General features: G+C 38.8%; 1 protein-coding gene across 1 annotated transcript in view; it reads left to right on the top strand.

Moving 5' to 3' along the window:
• Nucleotides 1–18992, top strand: part of NWD2 (NACHT and WD repeat domain containing 2) — a 315451-nt gene extending 296459 nt beyond the window's left edge. The window contains exons 6-7 of the mRNA XM_033947664.1: nt 5393–5982; nt 13647–18992. Of these exons, the coding sequence (XP_033803555.1) occupies nt 5393–5982; nt 13647–17585 (4529 nt within the window). The 3' untranslated portion in view covers nt 17586–18992. The remainder of the gene's footprint in view (nt 1–5392; nt 5983–13646) is intronic.
• Nucleotides 18993–22592: the final 3600 nt, after the last annotated feature.

Below are 22592 nucleotides of genomic sequence, written 5' to 3'. Positions count from 1 at the left end.
CTGGATTAGAAACTGGTTGACGGATAGATGCCAGAGGATGGTGGTTAATGGAAGTCGCTTGGAGGAAGGAATGGTGAGTAGTGGAGTCCCTCAGGGTTCGGTGCTGGGGCTGATCCTGTTCATTATGTTTGTGAGTGACATTGCTGAAGGGTTAGAAGGAAAAATCTGCCTTTTTGTGGATGATACCAAGATTTGTAACAGAGTAGACACCGAGAAGGGAGTGGAAAACATGAAAAAGGATCTACAAAAGTTAGAGGAATAGTCTAAAATCTGGCAACTTATATTCAATGCAAAGAAATGCATTAATAATTGGAAGGAGCTGTATATGTTGGGAGGGGAGAGGCTGATAAGCACGGATGGGGAGAGGGACTTTGGGGTGATAGTGTCCGAAGATCTAAAGGTGAAAAAACAGTGCAACAAGGTGGTGGCTGCTGCCAGAAGGATGCTGGGTTATATTAAGAGAGGCATAACCAGTAGAAGAACGAAGGGGTGGTTGCCCCTGTACAGATCATTGATGAGGCCCCACTTGGAGTATTGTGTTCAGTTTTTTTTTTAATTGTCTTTATTAGCACCTGCAAAGGGACATACAACCAGGATCAAAGTAATCAGAAAAACATAGCAGGCAGAAAAACAGCACTGGAAAACTATGACAGCAAATGTCGCACAGTACAAGAACCCAATGGGTGGATGCCCATCACAATTGACATTTTGAAATACCAAACCACCCAATCAAACACACGCAAACCCCAAGCACTCGGCCTCAGACCACAACAATCGCTCCACAATCATACCTCCAGACATCCAAACACCCAAATGCTCACACCCTCACACACACAAGTGCAGCCACCCGGTGAAAAAGCAAAAACAAAAAGAGAGAGAGCAACAGCCCCACCAAGTGGAAAAATCAAGGTAAAGATTCCGTGTCCATTGGCTCCGATCTGGAACAGACAATTAACGCCCGCTGCCACAGAGCTCGATAGCAACGGATAGCCAGAGTCCCAGACTTAGGGACACGTTGAAGCTCATACCGCCCCACCTCAGCCAAATGAGCCAGCCAGTACGGAAAGGAGGCCACTGAGTCGCCCACACAATGCTGCAACAGGAGCTTTTTTACCACCAAGATAGCCATGCTTTGCTGGGGAAGCGGTAGCCCTCCCTCAATCAAATCACGTTGATCTCCCAAGAGCAGGAAACCATAAGACCATGGCACCGCTCGTTGAAGAATGCGCTCCTAAAAGGGAAGAGCTTGCAGCCATAAGTCGGAAGAAGGACATTCCAAAAAATGGTGTGTGTTCAGTTTTGGAGACCGTATCTGGCAAAGGACACAAAAAGGCTTGAAGCGGTCAAGAGGAAAATGATAGGAGGTTTGCCACAAAAGACATATGAGGAGAGACTGGAAGCCCTGAATATGTATACCTTAGAGGAAAGTAGGGATAGGGGAGATATGATTCAGACGTTCAAATACTTGAAAGGTATTAACGTAGAACAAAATCTTTTCCAGAGAAAGGAAAATGGTAAAACCTGAGGACATAATTTGAGGTTGAGGGGTGGGAGACTCAAGAGCAATGTAAAGAAATTCTTCTTTACAGAAAGGGTGGTGGATGCCTGGAATGCGTTCCTGAGAGAGGTAGTGGAGAGGAAAACGGTGATGGAGTTCAAAAAAGCATGGGATGAATACAGAGGATCTAGAATCAGAAAATAATAGTAAATATTGAAGGACTAAGGCCAGTACTGGGCAGACTTGCACGGTCTGTGTCTGTATATGGCCATTGAGGGGAGGATGGGCTGGGGAGGGCCTCAATGGCTGGGAGGGTATAGATAGACTGGAGTGAGCTTTCACGGAGACTTCAGTAGTTGGAACCTAAGAACAGTACCGGGCAGAGCTTTGGATTCTTGCCCAGAAATAGCTAAGGAGAAAAAGAAAAAACCCCACAAATTTTTAGATTGAATCAGGTTGGGCAGACTAGATGGACCATTCGGGTCTTTATCTGCTGTCATCTACTATGTTACTATGTACTTTTGCTTCCCATTTCGAATATCAATTCTGGCACCAGTAACTTCTTCACATCTTCCTCTATAAAGAACGAAGCAAAGAATTCATTTAATCTCTCTGTTATGGCCTTGTCTTCACTGAAAGCCCTGTTAACCCTCAATCGTCTAATGATCCAACCGATTCTCTTCCTGGCTTCTTGCTTTTTAATATACCTATAAAGGTTTTTACTGTGTATTTTTGCTTCCAGCGCAATCTTCTTTTCAAGGTCTCTCTTTGGCTTCCTTATTAGTGCCTTGCATGTGACTTGCCATTCCTTGTGCTGTTTACAGTTATTTTTAGTTGGATCCTTATTCCACTTTCGATATGTGTCGCTTTAGGATAAAAACTTGTATTGTATGGAGTCCGGTTAACTCCTATTGCAACACAGGCTGACGACATTCAGTTCATGTGCTGAAACATGGATATCATCATCTAAACCTGGCTCTTGCTTTATGGCTCACTCCTAGTGTTCCTATAAGGTGTATGGCTCCGGTGTCTCTCTGTCCTCTGTGTTTTTGGATTTTACATGTACTTTTGACTGCATGTTGTGCTGCTACTTTCCTCCTTATAGATAGGCATAGGTCTGCCTGCTGTATTACATTATGTAGATAATATTTTGTGAATCTTTGCATTGGTACGGCATGCATATTTCTTGCCTTGTTAACATTTATTGTACTTCATCTACTAAATTCAATAAAAAAATTTTGAACTAAAAAAAAAAACTTGTATTGTAAAATCTTGCACTGTAACTATGACAAATTTAACCTGAAAACTGTACAGTATATTATGGATATTGCTATTAGATCCCTAGCATGTGTCGAGTTGGGATAAAAACTTGTACCAGAAAAAAATTTGTACTATAATTATGGCCTGTTAACTGTATATTATGTATGTTAACCTGTAACCCGTCCTGAGCTCTTTGGGAAGGATAGGATATAAAATGAAATAAATAAATAAATAGCTTCCTTCACCTCACTCCTTAACCGGCTGTCGTTTGGTCTTCCTTCCTCCTTTTTTAATACATGGAACATCCAGTATCTAGTCGGGGCTTCCAGGATGGTATTTTTGAATAACATCCATGCCTGATATAAATTTTTGACCTTGCAGCTGCACTTCTATGTTTCTTTTTTACCATTCTCCTCATGTTATCAAAGTCTCCTTTTTTAAAGTTAAATGCTGTTGAATTGGATTTCCTGTGTCAACTTATTCCAGGGATTGAAGAAAAATTAAAAAAAATAAAAATAAAATAAAATTTTTTTTTTAAATTGAATCAGGTTGGGCAGACTGGATGGACCATTCGGGTCTTTATCTGCCGTCATCTACTATATTACTATGGATTATGTCAAATCTGATAATGCTATAATCACTGTTATAAGCAGCCTTGGCACCATTACCTCCCTCACCAATTCATGTGCTCCACTAAAAACTAGGTCTAGAATTGTTTTGCCTGGTTCCTGAACCAGCTGCTCCATAAAACAGGTCTTGATTTCAACAAGGAATTTTATCTCCCTAGCCTGCTCAGATGTTACATTTACCCAGTCAATATCAGGGTAGTTGAAATTGCCCATTAGTATTATGTTACCCAATTTGTTAGCCTCCCTAATTTCTGATAACATTTCAGCATCTGTCCATTCATCCTGGTCAGGCAGACTCCTATCACTATCCTTTTCCCCTTTACATATGGAATTTCTACCCATAGGGATTCCAAGGTGTGTTTCTGCTACTGTAGAATTTTCAGTCCATTCGTTTCAAGGACCTCTTTAACATGTAACGCTAGGCCTCCACCAATTCGACCCATCCTATCACTGTGATATAGTTTGTACCTCGGTATGACAATGTCTACCAGGTCTCAGAGATGATTGCTTTCTGTCTTTTCATTTAGTGCAATATATTCTAACTCTCCCACCTTTTTTCATAGGCTTCTGGCATTTGCATGCAGACATTTAAAACAATGTTTGTCATATCTATTTACAATTTGCTCAGCTGTTGCCATGGATAATTTGCAATCATTAAAATCACCCTTTATTTAAGGAAACCTGGTCTACTGTAACCTGCATTGCAAGCTCACTATTGGGATGTTCTATCTTCCCTTTTATGATGATATCTTTTAAAGATACCTTGTTCCGAACCATGCTGTTTTGAGTGACTGTTGGCCTTCCTCACTTTTATAGTTTAAAAGCTGTTCTATCTCCTTTTTAAATGTTGATGCCAGCAGCCTGGTTCCACCCCGGTTAAAGTGGAGTCCATCTTTGCGGAATAGGCTCCCCCTTCTCCAGTATGTTGCCCAGTTCCTAACAAATCTAATACCCTCCTCCCTGCACCATTTCCTCATCCACGCATTGAGACTCCGGAGCTCTGACTGTCTTTTGGTTCCAGTATGTGGAACAGGGAGCACTTCTGAAAATGCTACCCTGGAAGTTCTAGATTTTAGCTTCCTGCCTAAGAGCCTAAATTTCCAGAATTTTCCAGAATTTTTTCTAACTGTATTTTAAACTAATGTTAAACTTTAAACAAAGACTTTCCTCAACTGCTACCTGTGCCCTAATCTGATCTGGTCTTATGCTCTGAAATGCATCCTAAAATACTAATCTAGACTAAAACACTTTTTATATAAAAACCATAACAGAGATTCTAGAGGCTACACTATTGCCTAAACTGACTTTGTTAAAAAAGCAGAGTTCTGAACTAAAAAAGTAAAAAAGAAGGACAATGAAATAACCTACTGAAGCCCAAATTTTACCTTTTCCCAAGTTTGAATACCAGCAGGTAAGATATTCCGATGGAGTTTTTTCCCCCCCCTTAGCAGATCCTCACTTAGCACCTCTTCAGGTGGTGCTTTTCTCTACAGGTCATGGGGAAAATTATCCTTTAGGAGTTAGACTCAATAGTAAATGTGGCATGCTTGGAACAAAGTAGAACCAAGGGCTCCTTTTACAAAGGCGTGCTAGCGGTTTAACGCGCGTAATAGCGCACGCTAAACTGCCAGACGCGCTAGCCACTACCGCCTCCTCTTGAGCAGGAGGTAGTTTTTGGCCAGCGCGGGGTTTAGCGCGTGATGAAAAGTCACGCACGTTAACCCCGCTAGCGCGGCTTTGTAAAAGGAGCCCCAAATGTAGTGAAAGATAAAGGCTAATCAGACAGAATAAGAAGGGAAATTTACAACATTTGCTACCATTAAGACATGCTATTTTAATAGTAACTAGGTGTCATTAGATAAAATGGGACCTGCACTAAAATATGAGTTAATGTTAAATTAGCATATCTTAACAGTAGCCCAGTAGCCCTAAATGTTTTCTGTTTCCTTTGGGGAAAATAAATACGTCTTCGCATTATTCTGCTCTTTTTTTTTTTTTTTTCCAGCAATTGAAGATGAGTTTGATTTTGCTCTGGGAAACCAAACACCAGCCTTCCTTAAAAAGTGTGTTTGCTACATTAGAAAAATCTCTAACATTGAACGTTACATTAAACTTCCGGACATGAAAAGATACACGGACAGCATTGTTGTGGATGGTAAATTTGTCCGAGACCCAGAAAGTCATGAGAAGCTGATTAAACTCAGGGATGAATTTATACCAACCATTGTCGCATCTTCTAATCTTAGAGTATACACTTCTGTCACGCATTGTGATATGAAACTTGGGTATTCACAAGAAGTGGAGAATCATTATGTGGAAGGACTTGGGAAACAATTTTATGAAGACATGATTGATATCATTCAGGCAACAGTGCAACAGAATTTTGACACTGAAACGGATTCCTTATATGATGAAGTTTTACAACATTTATCTTTATGTAAAACATACTCCTCTTTCTATGAATACAGATGTGAAGCACTAAACCTGGTCCACAAATATATTCTACCCTGCAAAGCAGGAAACATTAATCCTCTTATCATATATGGAGGCCCATGCACTGGGAAAACTCTTCTATTAGCAGAAGTAGCAAAGAAGGTAAATATTTATATATATATTATATAATACATTTTATTGCATTGCCATGATACAGGAAAAAAGTAAATCAATTTACATTATTAGTATTGTCAAAGGAGCTCATATTCTAAGCATTTTATATGTCCTGCAATATAACTATGGTTGAAAAATAAATAAATTTCAGTATTGATTTTTTTCATAGGGATTCTGTGAGTCCCATCCATGCTTCAGCCTGATTCCACCCACCTATGTGTTCCCCTAACTTTGAATTATCCACTATATAAGATATGCACATACAGTGTTTGCAAAATAGCACCTAAGCAGATTTTCATCATTTTTTAATATGCCGTTATTGAAAACATTTATGCATGAATTTGGCTTGGAAATATTCAGTCTGTCTGTCTGTGACCTCAGAAACAAATTTACAGCAGCTTTAGTTTGTACTTTGAGGATTTAGGTATTGTCCTGCCTAGTTCCACATCCTGAGCTTCACAGGTGCTATCATTCCAATGCAGGAATGTTTAGCAGTCAGATTCATAGGATATTTATTTATTTTAGTATTTATATACCACTTATAGCCTAAATGGTTTACATTCAGGTACCCAAGTATTTTTCCCTATCTTTCTCTGTGGGCTCACACTCTAACATACCTGGGGCAATGGGGGATTAAGTGACTTGAACCACTCAGTGAAAACACGGAAGATGGTATGTGAGATTCTTTAGGGACAATCCTCAAATACACAGTAAATCCCACCAAAGGGTATTTGAGATCGTGGAGGGAAATGGTCTCAGAAACCTACTTGGATACGGATGTTGTAATTCGAGGATATTTTAATCCAATGCCAAGTTGTTAAAGGTTTAAGACTTCCGTCACTGACCAGATTACTCCCTATTTATATAAACCAAACTTTACTGTATCATACAATAATTCTTGTTTTTTCATAGAAACAGCAAAGCATCACTTATCTTTAAAGTGTGCAGAGTACCGATAATTAATGTATGATACAGGGGTTGCCATACAACAAATTACGACAAATTTGAAAAACTGGGATAGGTTGAACTATAATTTATGGTGGAATTCGTTGTGCCACATCTTTAAAATGGAACGAGTAATTGCCGTACAGCGGGGGCATTTTAAGAAGTTTAAGGATGTTTGGGAGCCATTAACAAAATATTATACAGAATGAATATTGTTTTTGGGGGGTTCCCCCCTTTATTTATACACATCCAGGGTGGTGGGGGGAGGAGGAGGGGGAGGGATATGTTATGTTTCTTGTCTGAAATTCAATTCAAGGTATAAGGGGGGAATATTTGATGTATATTAGTTTTTAATGGAATATTAAGTGTTAAAGTGTAAAGTGATTATATCTTAAGTTGCACTTATTGAAAGTTGTAAAAATGAATTAAGACAATAAAAATAAATAAATATGATCACATTTCGCCACATCTCCAAAAATTGCATTGGCTACCAGTTGCCTTCAGAGTACAGTATAAAGCAGTAATGATTTGTCATCAATTCTTGTATGGAAACATTCCATAAATGTTTAAAAATAATATACTTAGGGCTCCTTGTACTAAGTTGCGATAGCGTTTTTAGCGCGTGCTAAACCCACGCTACGTGGCTAGAACTAATGCCAGCTCAATGCTGGCATTTGCGTCTAGTGCGCGCGGCAATGTAGCATGCGCTAAAACCACTATCGCAGCTTAGTAAAAGGAGCCCTTAGTTATACACCAAAAAGATCTCTGCGCTCCGAGAATCCAGCATTATTGAAGACGACTGTGAATCCAAGGCTTGTTGAGACTGGTAAAATGACTTTTTGTTGTGCAGGAGTTAAGTTATGGAACTCCCTGGTGGGTCAAATATGAATTTGCCGTGAAAAGGGCATGTTCAGAAAATTACTTACGACGCAGTTATTTGTAGATGCCTTTCGCTAGCCAATAATTTTCCTCTCTGACAGAGTTGATGAACTATTCATGATCTTTACTATGCAAGCTATGGTATTATTTTGAAGTCATGATTTCTGAGGATTGTTTGTATGTTTATTTTATTATGTTTTTGTTTTAAAATTATGTAGATAAATTATGTAAACGGTATAGAAATTTTTTTAAAATAAATAAAATACTACAAAGGGCCTCTTTTACAAAGCCACTGTAGTGATGCTGCTGTGGTAAATACACCGAATAGGCTTCGGTGCATTTATCGCAGCAGCATCGCTACTGCGGCCTTGTAAAAGAGGCCCCAAATCATAATTTAAATCTCAAAAAATGTCATTTAAATACTCATCTTATCATAAAAATTCAACTGTATAACATTCTCTCCCAGTCAGTCAAGGGACTACATCCAACATCTTTTGCCTTATCAGTCAGGACTTAGTGGTTGGCAAGTTAAGGTGTGTTTTTCTCTGGGGGGTTTTGTATACATATATAGAATAGAGATGCTGATGTCAGCATTTTAATGTAATGCTTTTTTAGGGAAATTCCTTTTAACAGAAATGAGCCCTAGATATAGAATGGATTGGAAATGATTGAAATTCACCAGAAAGCTTTTCAAAGAGAACGTTGGTTGTAATACACAATGAACAGTCCCAACACAATAGTCCTACAATCCTTAGGTAAAGATGGCCACCACAATATCCTGGAAACTGATTTTGTAGTAGTAGTTGTTATCTTAGATTCTTATACCCATCTGAAAACATCCAGCCAATAACTATCTGGGACAAAGAGTTGGCCAATCAGACCCCCTATAGAAAGTCCCTGAATATTAGATTCTAGGTGGATCCTTTCCAAGACATCATTCACCATGGTCTGCTTAATGATCTAAGGAGCTGTTATCATAAAACCCTTATCTTGAGGCATTGGGCTTATTCTGTCAAAGAACATTTTGTCAGTGAAGTGGAAGAACGTTTTTTTAAATAAAATAACCATACAAGTGCAGGCAAGAATCTGGATCTAGCCTTTGTGACAATACAGATCTTGACACTACTTCAGAGACATAGGCATTGGTACATGATTGATACCAATAGAGGAATTCCTTGAACTTGTCAAAATCTTGCTGAGCATTCTTCAGCCCTTTATGGGTTAGAATTGTGAGAAGAGACATTGCGCTTTAAACATTCAAATGTAAAATATCAAATGTAATTAAGTGAACCCGAGGAAACGCTGGCAAGTTTTAAGACTTATGGAGCTCATAATTGAAACAGAAATATGTCTAACATCCTGTCCGAGTTGGCTCTTGGCCAAACTAACAAATAGGTTGTCCAAGTGCCGACAATTGAAATGGCTTTATAGATGTATCCAGGGATATTTTTGGAGGAGTGATGAGGGCGGGATTTGGGTGGAACATGGACCGATCTAGACTTAGTTGTACTGCAAGGATAATTGAAAGTTTTATGAGTCTGCCTGGACAGAACTTATATGTTGTGACTTAGGCAATCTAAAACCAGGTCTAAGTGCCCAGAGAGTATCCAAAGTGACTGCAGACATAAAGACACAAAGTACAGACCCCCCGCACACTCTCCCAGTGATTACTGACCCCCTCATACCACCATAAAAATTTGAATAAAAATGTATATAACCTGTCTTCGGAAAATCAGCACCTACTATAGGAAAGCCTAGTAGAGCTGCACAGAGGTTTCTTAAGTAGCCTGAGGGGTAGGCTAGTGAACCATAGAGAAGAGGACCCAGGCCCATAAGCCACTCATGGAAAATGTGAGCCCACCCCAAAACACTACCATATAAGTGCCACCTGCAGCCATAAGGGCTATTGGGGTTGTAGACAGGTGGGTTTTGGAGGTGTTGGGGGGGGGGCTCATCATTGCTTATATGGGAGTTCTGATGAGATGTTTATTTTTGTGAAGTTCACAGCAGTGCCCTGTAAGGTGCCCCACTGCTCTGTTGCCAGGTCCAAAAGGTCTTGTCCTGGCCGTTTTGGACTTGGACAAATATTTGGATGAGAATGTGGTATAAAGATAGACGTAGTGGCAGTCTGGACGATCAAAAGCATGGATGTACAGATGGACAATTTTTTTAAAAAGTATACTTTAGACCTATTTTTCAAGAATGGACATTTGTGCCTTGTCAACTTTGGGTGACTAGCGCCCTACATCCAAATCGGACTTAGATGTTTGCTTTGATTATGCCCCTCTATAGGTTTAAGACAGCTATAGCAGTCATCTTGTGTAGATCCATCTCAAGATTTTGATCTGATATTATATAGCCCAAGCATTAAACCTGACTATTCAAATACACACATCCTAAGCTTTGTGACAAATTGGTGTTGTGAAGTTGGGAATGAACCTCTCCTATGTATGATTAGGTCTAGAAAAAATGCCAGAGTATCATCAAGATAGGCAACCACAAACACAGAATGAGCCTCAAAAATTGGAAATAGTCTTTATTCAATTGACCCAACAAGAGACATATTTTGGCGCACAGTGTTATGTGAAAAAGAAAGTGGTGATGTAGAATTGAATCAAATTAAAACAAACAAGGAAATGGCCGAACCACGATCACGTTGAATACTGTTTCCAAGTTTACATTAAAGACTTATAGCACCACAAGGTTATCTCCACTGTGCTTGTTGTTTGTTGGTTTTTACCTTTGGAGTGGGTTCTTCTGTTTTTGCTCATGCCATTTATTTAGTAACAACAATGTAAACCACATATGTTTACCAGATCAAAGCTAAATATATTTAATGTTATGTTCACAATAAAATGAAAAAAACAACAACCAAATTTCTATAAATACCATTGGGTAAATATTCAGTGGATTGACCAACACATGAAATTAAGTGGATGTTTTATACTTATCATTTTATGCAGATTTTTAGTCAGACTATGCAGACCAGACTAGTGGTTAGAGCATAAGGTTTGGCATCCAGGGGAGCCCAGTTCAAATCATCTTCTGTTCTTTTTTGATCTTGAGCAAGTCACTTAACCCTCCATTGCTTCAGTTACAAAATTAGATTATGAGCCCTCCAGGGACAGGGAAATACCTACTGTACCTGAATGCAACTCACCTTGAGCTGCTACTGAAAAAGGTATGAGCAAATGCAAATAAATAAATTGAAGCTTGAAAGCTGACAATATTGGCATAATTTTAAATGGATAAGAAGTGTATAGAGTTATTCATGCTTGTGGAGTTATTCATTAAGTCTGAATTCAGGCTTAATGAAAAGTAGCTGACTTTTGCCTTTTTCCATATAACTTGTAGCCTTGCCTCTGTCTGTCCCAAATCCCACCCCATTTTAACTATATAACTTTTGGCCAAGTAGCAGCTTATATACAGTAGACTCTCAGTTAACCAGCACTCATGGGGATTGGTAGATGCTGGATAAATGTAGTTTTTGGTTGCTTGAGAGTTACTATTAAAATTTGGCCTAACTAATACTGTATTCCATACCATAAACTCTATGTTGACTTGATATTAATATTAAAATACAGTAAGAAGCAAATTAAGACAAAGAGAAAAAACACCTTTGTGAATTCAGTGTGCAATTTTAATTAAATGGCAGTCAAACATTTCAACATGGTGAACTTCACTAACATCATTTTTTTTTTTTTACTTCGAGTAACTTAAAAAAAAAAAACCTCATCCATCTCCCCTCCCCTTCACCCTGCAGGTCCAGCATCCATGTGCCCCCACTCCCCAGATCTGCTTTCCCTCTGCATGGGTCTGGCTTCTGATGGACCCCTCATCTTGTAGAGCTGTTATCTCTTTCCTGTGGCTCTTCCAATGCAGCAGTGGCAGCCAGTCAGCAGAGGCAGCCAGTCAGCAGAGGCAACGCTGTAAACAGGCTGCTTGTGGCCAGCCCCGGCAGGGTCTTTCCTCTGCCGCATTGGAAGTGATGCGGCAGATAAAAGGCCCTGCCAAGGCTGGAGGGAGGGAAAGGCGGATCAGGAGTGAGGAAGTCAAATTTTTTTTTGCTGGTGATTTTTTTTTTTGCCAGTTGGTTGAGTGCCAGTTAATTGGGATTCTACTGTAGTCTAATAAAGTTAACCAAAAAGTACCAGCAAGTGCTTCTACTTGTTGAGTCAAAGAGCTTATATGGTTGGCACCTGCTGCTAGTTACATAAGTGTTTTTGAATATTGGATCTCATAAGTTATAGGAATACTTTAATCATCATTGTTGGGATTTCTGAACATTACCTATGGGGGTCTTTTGCAAAGCCGCAGTAAATACACCAAAGTCCATTCAATTCAGTGCATTTACCACAGCAACATCGCTACCGCAACTTTGTAAAAGGGACCCTATATTAGGCAAGTAAATATTTGTTGCATAACTTCTCATCTTTTCAGTGCTCCCATAATGTAGCAGTGTGAAATAGTGCAATAAATACAGTTCCAGTTTGAGATTAACTGCTGTTAGATAAAGTTAAATACTGTATCTGTATTTCCCCTAAGTTGAACAGCTCTAATGGTTATAGCACTTAACTGTGGTTCAACAGAAAACTTGAACACAAATTCAAGTTGCCTTCTGCAATGATCTTCTCTGTTCTATCAAGTAATTTGCTTTGCTTCCAATAGTGCAACTTACCCAGCTATAATTGATAATAACACTGGCCCCCTTTTACAAAGATGGTTATCACAGTAAACCCATAGGGATTCAATGGGCGTCGGAGCATTGGCCATGTGGTAACCACTACTGTGCCTTTGAAAAAGGGGGGACTTTTAGTCCTTGGCTACAAAAGCTTTAACAAAGTATAGGCAGAAGAAATATACTATTTAATACTTTATAAAGATTTTTCTGCAAGCTTAAATGAGAGCAGTTTTCATAGGAAAAATGTGTTTTACCTACATTAAGGGCTCCTTTTACAAAGCCGCGCTAGGGCCTTAACGCGCGGAATAGCGCACGCTAAATTGCCACGCGAGCTAGCCGCTACCACCTCCTTATGAGCAGGTGGTAGATTTTCGGCTAGCGTGCGCTATAACGCGCGCTAAAACCACTAGCGCGGCTTCGTAAAAGGAGCCCTAACTGCTGCCTGAGATTTGGTCTCCAGTGCAGCTAAAAGTCTGTGCTCTATGGATCAAATACAGAAATAGGAGCTTAAAGTAAAATGGAAAACATTGACAGATAACTACCACTTTATTCCCTACTACCCCGAGCATTCTATTTGGATTTGTAATGTAATGTTTGCTTTAAGATGTTACAAGTCCGAGTTAGCTCCCTCAAACGTTTCCCTCGACCCTGAAGAAAGGTTTTATTATGAAACATGCATGTCGGGAGAGGTGAATATAGGACAAGATCACTATAAGCTAAGTGACGTTCCTTTAACATTAAAATATAGAAAATTTGAAGTGAAAAATAAAAACAAAAAAAAATCACAAAATGAATTCAACATGAATAATTAATAAAGGCTGGACCGACGAAGAGCAAAGCAACCGGTAGTGTTGTACCCGGCTGCGATCTGAAGGTCCATACAATTGAGAACAATAACTATAAGTGCTTTAAGAGGAAACATTCCTAACAGTTGCATGTTTAAACCAAGAGGATAACGTACAGGCATAGCTTGCAATTTCAAATCTTTATATGTACTTTTCCAAAAAAAAGATCTATCCATAGAAAAAGTCTGTAGTTAAAAAGAATGTGCTGTCTTTGCCCTAGAATGGACAGTTTGAAATTTGTCTTTCCTTTTGGCTATAATGTGAATCAGTTTTATTTACTATTTTATCCTTTTGACTTACAGGCCTATTCTTGGATACAGGATGAAATGGGACCACAATCTGACCCTGTGGTAATTGTAAGATTTTTGGGATCTACGGAAATGAGTTCAGATCTGAAGTACCTACTTAAAAGCATTTGTGAACAATTGGCTGTTAACTACCGATGTCTTCTACAGAGCTTACCCAAGAAGATCCATGATGTTCGAGAGCTATTTATCAATCTGTTGAATGAGTCTTCATTTCATAGACCTCTAGTTATAGTATTTGACAGCCTTGAGCAACTTTCAGAGGGTGATGATGCCAGAAAACTATGGTGGCTTCCTGTTCACCTTCCCCGTTCAGTACGAATAATTGTATCAACACTCCCAAATAAGCATGGGATTTTGCAGAAACTTAGGTGCCTTATACATGAGGAAGATAACTATGTTGAATTGATCCCTAGAGACAGAAAGATGTGCAGTCAAATACTGAAACATCAGTTACTACGAGTGAAAAGGAAAGTAACTTCAGGACAACAAATTTATGTCAATGAAGCATTTTCAAAGTGCACTCTGCCAATGTTTGTTAATTTAATTTTTAAAGAGGTCAGGAACTGGAGATCTCACAAAGATGTTGATGATTCTTCACTTTGTATTACTGTTCATGAAAATATAGAAAAATTATTTTGGTCTCTGGAAAACAAATGTGGGTCAAAGCTTTTATCAAGGGCACTTGGCTACATTACAATGGCTAAAATAGGATTGAGTGAAGTGGAATTAGAAGACATTTTAGCACTTGATAACAGTGTTATGAATGAATTAATAGTGAGTGACAAACCACAAAATCCATTGAGAATACCATACCTATTCATTGCAAGACTTAAAGAGGACTTAGCAGGATATCTGATAGAGAGGCAAGTGAGGAATGTAACACTTCTTGTATGGGCAAACAGACACTTGCATCTTATTGCACAAAAACTATATCTCCACAGTGAAGAAGATATACATGAAATGCATACCAATATGGCAGAGTATTTTTTGGGTGTTTGGTCAGGAGGAAGGCAAAAGCCTTTCTACAGTGAACAGCAATACTTGAATGATTGCCTTGATAATGAAAGCAGAGGTCTCAGTGAAGAGGAAAGCCATTTCAATGGTGAGGCTTCTTTTGATCGGCAAGTTCCTGATCAACCTTGGGTATTCCAGTGTAATCCTTTGGAGCCTGATATATTTTTTGTCAATCATAGAAAAATGACAGAACTTTTGCATCATTTGACAAGAAGTGGGAAAACCGATGATCTATTGTATGGTATTACTATGAACTTTAGTTGGCTTTATACAATGATCAAAATTGGCCAGTTTGAAAAAGCACTTTCTGATATAGAACTGGCTTACAACTACTCACAAGAAAAAGAGTTGAAATTTCTTGCTGCCACACTTCGCAGCATAAAGTGCAAGGTGCTGAAATATCCAGGGTCACTCTCTGCTGAACTGCAACAAAGACTTCTTCCCGTTGTAAGTTCGTTAACTAAATTTAGGCACCTTCTTTTAGAATGTGACAAGGATGGACCAAAATATTGCTCAATTGTTCCATTGCATTCTTCCATGGATATGACTTACAGCCCTGAGCGGCTTTCTTTGTCCTCCAATTACATGCATATCACTGATATTCTTCCTACATTTAATCCAAGTACAGTCATTGTTGCGTTAGAGAATGGTTCCATCAGCACCTGGGATGTGGAATCTCGCCAATTACTAAGACAAATCACAACAGCTCAGTCTGTCATATTAGGTATGAAATTGACAAGTGATGAAAAATATCTTATTGTAGCTACAACAAAGAACACACTTCTGATCTATGACAACTTAAACTCCTATCTTTTGAGAGAGGTAGAAATTAAAGGGTCAAAACACAGTAGTATTGGAGGAAGCTGTAATTTTATAAACGGTTTTACTGTATCCGCCACCCATGCACTAGCTTGGCTGGAGGCAAGCAAAGATGTTACTGTAATAGATTTACTTTATGGATGGCCACTGTACCACTTCCACTGCTGGTATGAAGTAACTTGTGTTCAGTGCTCTCCAGATGGACTGTATGCATTCTGTGGACAATATCTCAATACCACGACAATATTTCATCTTGGTAGTGGTGAAAAACTTTCAACTGTGACATCAGAATTTTCAGGTGGATTTGTGAAATTTCTTCTCATTCTAGACACTGCTCAAGAAGTTGTTATGGTAGACAATGAAGGAAGCCTTTCAGTTTGGCACACTGCAGAAATAACAAATCCACAATTGACTGAAGACTTTAATTGCAGAAAGGAAGACAGTGATGTTGTAAGCACTGAGCTTTCTGAAGACCAAAGTGCAATTCTGATTTGTAAGGCACTGAGCATAGAACTCCTGGATACCAGTTTGTGGAAGGTAACTGAAAAATTTAGGGTGAAACACAATGAACGTTTTATATCAGCTGTTTTGTCCAAAAATGGTGACTGTATAATTGCGTGCATGGAAAATACCTCATCCATTTTTGTTTGGAGAAGAGACACAGGTCAATGTATGGCAAGTTTACAAGAAATCTCAGGAAACATAGTCAAATTAGTGAAATCAAATCATCATAACCTACTGCTATGCTTAACTACTAGTGGTGTCCTTTCTATTTGGGATGTGGATATCATCACAGCTATGTCAAACATTGACAAAACCGGCAAACCCATCAAGAGTGTGATACTGCCAGGGAGAGGTGAGCTAATCTACACACTTGATGGATCAGATGTAGTCCATAAGTGGAACTTTGGCACAGGATTCATTGAAACAATATATAAGCATGAAGGTATTGTTGAAAATTGCGTGCTGACAAGTTCTGGTGAACTGATGGTTACATCAGATGATAAATGTAGTCAGTATGTTTGGCATACTGTTTCTGGTGAAAATCTGTTCCGTATCAGTGGACAAAAGATATCCCAGCTACTGATTACACATAATGATCAGTTTGTTGTGTCACTCTGTGAACAGAATGCATCTCGAGTGTGGAGACTGGCCACAGGACACAAAGTTTGTAATATTCTAACTGCCTTACAGAATGCATTCATAACAACTGCAAATACTTTTGTAGTAGGAATGGTGAAAAGCAAATTGTTGGCCGTCAGCCTGTGGACAGGAAGCATAACCAAGAAGCATTGCTGCGATGACGGTGCAACTATTGTTAATTTTAAATTGATCCCTGACTCTCCAGACTTTGTTGTCTTTATAACATCGACTGAAACGGTGAACATCTGGAGTCTTACAGAGGAAACAATATGTAGACGTGTACAGCTTCCTAACAACTTTTTAAAGAATCTAGACGACTTTGAAATCTCTCCAAATGGAAAGCTTGGTATTATATCCCGTGGTGATGAAAATATCAATGTACTTGATTTGTACAGTGGCAAACTGCGTGTTGTTCATGCATCTGGCGTTATCTGGAGGCAAAGATTATCTCGAGATGGACGCTACTTGGTATACATTTGTTTCCGAAGTGGTGAAGATGATGATGACAATGGTGCAGTATCTAGTTTAATTGTAATGAGACTAGCTGATGGAAAAAATATTGGTGCTTGTTCCCTTTACAAAACTCCAACTTTTCTTGCCCTCTCACAGAGACATCTAAATATTATTGTGGGCTTTGCCGATGGGAGTATAGGTACATATACTGTAGTAGATCGAGTGGATGCAGCATTGAAAATTAAGATTGCTACATCCAACAGTCGACAAATTTTCAACAATAAATCTCAGTTGATTAGGCCAAAGTGTAGTAATTACAGCTTTAAGGTGACTGCGGATTGCACATGGAGAGAGTCCACTGAGGTCTTTGCAAGAGACAGCCCTATCAATGTATCAGACTCTGGGGAGACAGAGACAGCTCCAACCAAAAAGCATAATTACTGCTATGATAAAATGTGCTCTGCCATGGACTGCAGGGGGCAAAATCTTGCTGCTGATAATTGATTATATGGAAAAAGTAAGACTAAATTTGAAAGATTTTAAATATATTTCCTTTTGCGCCTTCAGTATGATAATGTAGGAAGGACGACAGGGATCTTACAGCATGTTATCATGATTAATAGTCTTATATTTTTGACAACATGTTTAATCAGTGGTCTGCGGGGGATATTTTTGCATTCCAACCATGGTCTTAATTGAAGAATTAAACAGGAAAGCCTTGACTCATAAATTTTAGCAATAGTGATATAGTTTGTACACTTTAATAGAAGTGAAAAGATATTATGAACTCGGGGTTATCAGTGGTTTAATGTACAAAGTGTGCTGAACTAATTCAGGTAGTGCCAGTTGTGTGGGACCTACCAACTTGAGGGTATGCCTATATATGCTGATGGCTACTTAACAGTATGTTGTGTCCCTTAATAATTCAGTGACAACATATTCTGCCAAAATCAAACACTTGATGCATTCCACCATCATTTAAAGAAATATAAAGTAAAACGCATGATCACATGTGAGAAGTACTAGGCAGCAGGTATTCTGCCACCTTCACAACTATGTGTGTGCCACAGGTCAGCCTTTGTTTATCTTCAGTAAGTTAAAGTTGCAAAAAAGTAACTGCACGAAGATGTTCTGTGTACACATGATAAAAAAAATTACATATCGCCTGATTTATATAGGCAATACAAAGTTTAACATTGGAAATTCATTGTTCATGTGTCTTTCGCCAAGTAGGAATACTTTTCCAAATAATGGATAGGGAATGGGGGCTTGTATACTGCCTTTTTTGCTGCTTTGGTATTTCAAAGCTGACATTCAAAGCAGTGGGTACTGGAGGATTAAGTGACTTGCTCAGTGTCACAAAGAACAGCACCAGGATTTGATCTCACAACCCCTGGGTGCAGAGGAAGCAGCTCAACCAGTGAGCCACAGCCCTTCCTGATATAACAGACAATCAGGCATCTGTTCAGGTCATTCTTCATATTGGAAGGTTAACTTTTAAGTATGAGAAATCTTGCATGTCCCTACAGGTACAATCTTAGAAGAATGTCTTCAGTCATGGCGTGTGCTAATGTTGACAACATTTGCCTTATTACCATCCCTGTTCTCTCCTGTGTGAAATGCAGATCAAATGACCAAATTCTCTGGGACTAACAGAATGCCTACTGGCTTTATGTGCTATAACACATACAAGATGTCCAAAAGTTCTCTACTGTTCCAATTTGTATTGAATTTCTTATTTCTACATTCTGTATCTGTTCCTGTGTTTTTATTTGTTTCTTATGTTCCACTTCCTGCTTAAAGACTGTTCTGAGCCTTTCACACAGTGCTATCCATTTTAAGGTAGATGCTGTGGTTTATTGCAAAATGTTTATTTAAAAAAAAAAAAAAATGCTTACGAAACTGACTTCTTACCTTTTCTGAGGCTTAAAGGCCCTCACGCACCTCTCCTTCCCAATCATGCACATGGTTTGTAGTTGGCAAATTTTACAGGGAATATTAATAAAATCCATTTTCTCTTAGAAAACGTAGATTTCTGTGCCACTAAAGTTCAAAATTTCAAATGAATGCCAAAACTAGGGTTTTCAGTAACATGTGGGTGTCCTGTGTAAAAGCCAATGTAGTATAACCAAGTGACTTGAATGACTTTTACTAACCTATTTGCAGCTAATAGATCATACTGAATGTTTTTATGTAAACTTTGTATTGTTGGGAGAAATTACCCAGTCAGAGATTTATATTTTCATAAATGTTAAATTAGTATACTTTTTGTTAGAAAGTTGTTAAATTAGAAATCTATTGCAGTCTTCAAACAATATACAGTCTTGTGTATGCATTGTTTGTATGAATAAAGCAAACTGAACAACAAAATGATTTCATTTTTTAAATTTGGAATGAATATCTGTCTATATGAAATATTATATTGCAAGAAAAAATATTTTTCCCCAAACCCAGTTGATTAAGAATGATTAATAAACACAATTAAGAGTGAACTGAAAAAGAGTAATAAATTCAATTGAGAGAAAAGAATACGGGGATCAATATTCAACCAGTGGCAGTAGGCATTTTTTAAAATGTCAGCTAGAGAATGACATGGAGACAGAATTTGCTCTCATCCCTGTCATAAGCACATAAGAATTGCCATACTGGGACAGACCGAAGGTCCATCAAGCCCAATATCCTGTTTAGAAAAGTGTACCAAGTACCTAGCTAGATCCCAAGTAGTAAAACATATTTTATGCTGCTTATCCTAGAAATAAGTAGTAGATTTCCCCAAGCCATCTCAATAATGGCCTATAGACTATGGATAACTGCGAGAAACCATCCCGTATCATTCTTTAGTGTCTATCTAAACCTCAGTCCTTCTACACCAGCATTCTTCAATACAAGGCTTGAGAGTCAGTGGTTGTGCCCATTCATACTCTGATCCTTCTCTCTCTCCTTAAAGAAAAGCTGAGTTTGATCTACTTTTTTTCAAAATTCTTTCTGCCTCCTTGCTAAGGACAAAAAAGGAGTTGGGCGTGATCAAACAAGGGTCCACTGAAAATTTCTTAGCCCAACCAACAAAGCCAGGGTAGTCTCCATTGAGGGCTATATACTTAGTCCAGTGATCTTCCACTTTTTTCATTCCTTCAAAAAAATACAGAATGAAAAAAGTAGAAACTTACGTCGGACTCATATTTACGAACAGGTTCCTGTTCTACCTTCAGTGTCCCAGCACGCCCTCTCCATCCCAAATCCCAACGTGCTCCTCTCCCTCCCTCCTGAGTTCCAATGCACCCCTATACCTCCCTCCATTCTGAGCCCCAGGTACGTACCTCCCTCTGGTGGGTGTTTATCTTCTGGCTGGCTCCCTCCTCCTTCCAGCCACATTTGTTTCTCAGCCCAAAGCTGCAGGCAGCAGCTTCTATGAACGTCCCGCGGCTGAGCCGGAAGCCTTCCCTATGACATAGGAGGAGTTTTCTCCAACATCAAAGGAAAGGCTTTGGCCTGGGAAGCATGTAGGAGCCGCTGTCCATGGCTTTTTTTTAAAAAAATTCAAATTATTTGATTAAACGCTTTTCCAAATTACAAAGCGTTGTACAAAAGATAAAAATATGATTTTAAAGAAATCACTTATACATAATATATTAATCAGACCTACAAGGGTAATTGCTTTTAAAACCACGGGAAACAATAGGAAAGAGGGGAGGAAATACAATTTTTGAAGAAAAAGTACATAAAAGGGAAGTACATTAGGAGGGTAGGAGGAAGAGGATTAGTGGCAGAAGTGGGAACGAATGAGAGAGCTATTGGAAATCTAGTTTTGGAGATGGTAGAAATCATAAAGTATTACCTCTTGAATGAACTTTGTTTTTTCAGTTAAAGGCTTCTTTAAAAAGAAGGCACTTTAAGCTACTCTTAAATTTCTGCAAATCTTGTTCGAGTCTTATGTATAAAGGAAGAGAATTCCAAGTCATTGGAGCTGTTACAGAAAAAATAGAAGCACGGCGTGTTCCGATAATTTTCAAGGAGGGAACGTTAAGGGTAGACTGTGAGGATGATCTAAGAACTCTTGATGAACTATGTGGAATCAGAAGCCTATCTATAAATGCCGGTGTGTTGGTCTTTATTGTCTTGAAGACTAGAAGAGCTATTTTATATGTAATCCTATATGTTATTGGCAACCAGTGAGCTTTTTGCAGCAAAGGTGTGACATGGTCGAATTTTTTTGAACCTGAAATTATCTTTATTGCTGTGTTTTGTATAAGTTGAAGACGCCTTATGTCTTTTAGATATGCCCCTTTTAATAAAGAATTACAATAATCTAGTTTTGATATTACTAGGGAATGAACTAGTGTATTAAGGGAGAATTTATCAAGGAGGGGGACAAGTGGCTTGTTGCAGAGCAATGACTGTGGCTGGAAGGAGGAGGGAGCCAGCCAGAAGAAAGAGGAGGGAGGGAGGCACGAACTTGGGGGACATGGGGAGATGAAGAAACATGATGGCGTCTAGTCTGCCCATCCCCACTAACCATTATCTCTTTCTCTCTCTGAGAGTTCCCACATGCCTATCCCAAGCCCTTTTGAATTCAGACACAGAAAGAGGAGAATTGTTGGGCTTAGGGAGGTGGAGAGAATTCTTGGACATGGTGGTGGGTAGAAGAGTAAGGTAGAGATGCATGGGGAAGAGAGAGATGAGAGGGAGTAATGTTGGATGTGGTGGTGGAGAGGGAACAGTTGAATAGATGGAAAGGAATGTAAGAGGGGCCTCAAGGAGATGGAGAAGGTGGGAAGAATACTAGGATTCAAGTTACATACAAATTCAACTTAAGAACGGTTTAAAAAATGGAACACATTCTTAACTCTGAGACTGCCTGTACCATAAAATAAATTATAATACAATCAAATTTCTTTCCACCCTATCAACTTCAATGCAGCATTTACACATTTTCTCCTTTATCATTATTGTTCTTTAATATTTTCAAGTTCCACTATTTCCTTTATGAAATGGGGCAATCAAAACTGCATGCAACACTTCACATTCATATGTAATCTATCATTTATCATCAGTACACAACATTCCCAAAGATCTTCCTTCAAGTCCTCATAATCTGCTCACAATCTAACTTTGAACTAATTTGTGTCATCTGTTTCCTTTCCTGGATCATTTATAAAAATCATTTATAAATATGTGACAAAGCATTCTGATGGCCAGTCAAATTCAAAGGAAGGCAAAGAGAGACCTTCAAAGGATGCATTGGAGGTAAAAACATACAGTAAAAACTAGTGTTACATTAATGGGTGCCAGAATAGATGTCTTTTTTGCTTTCTGTCTGTCTCTCTCCCTGCCTCCTGCCTCTTTCTTTCTTTCTGTTTCTCTCCCTACACCTGACTATTTATTTCTTTCTGTCTCTCTCCCTGCCCCATCTATCTATCTTTCTTTCTGTCTCTCTCCCTGCCTTGTCTTTTTTTCTTTGTTTCTTTCTCTCTCCCTGCTCCCTTTTCTTTGTGTCTGTCTTTCTTTCTCTCC

The sequence above is a fragment of the Geotrypetes seraphini genome, chromosome 1 (assembly GCF_902459505.1).
Source record: "Geotrypetes seraphini chromosome 1, aGeoSer1.1, whole genome shotgun sequence".
Taxonomy (NCBI): Eukaryota; Metazoa; Chordata; class Amphibia; order Gymnophiona; family Dermophiidae; genus Geotrypetes; species Geotrypetes seraphini.
The sequence above is the reverse complement of the archived record's forward strand: the minus strand, read 5'-3'. Positions and strand labels throughout refer to the sequence as shown.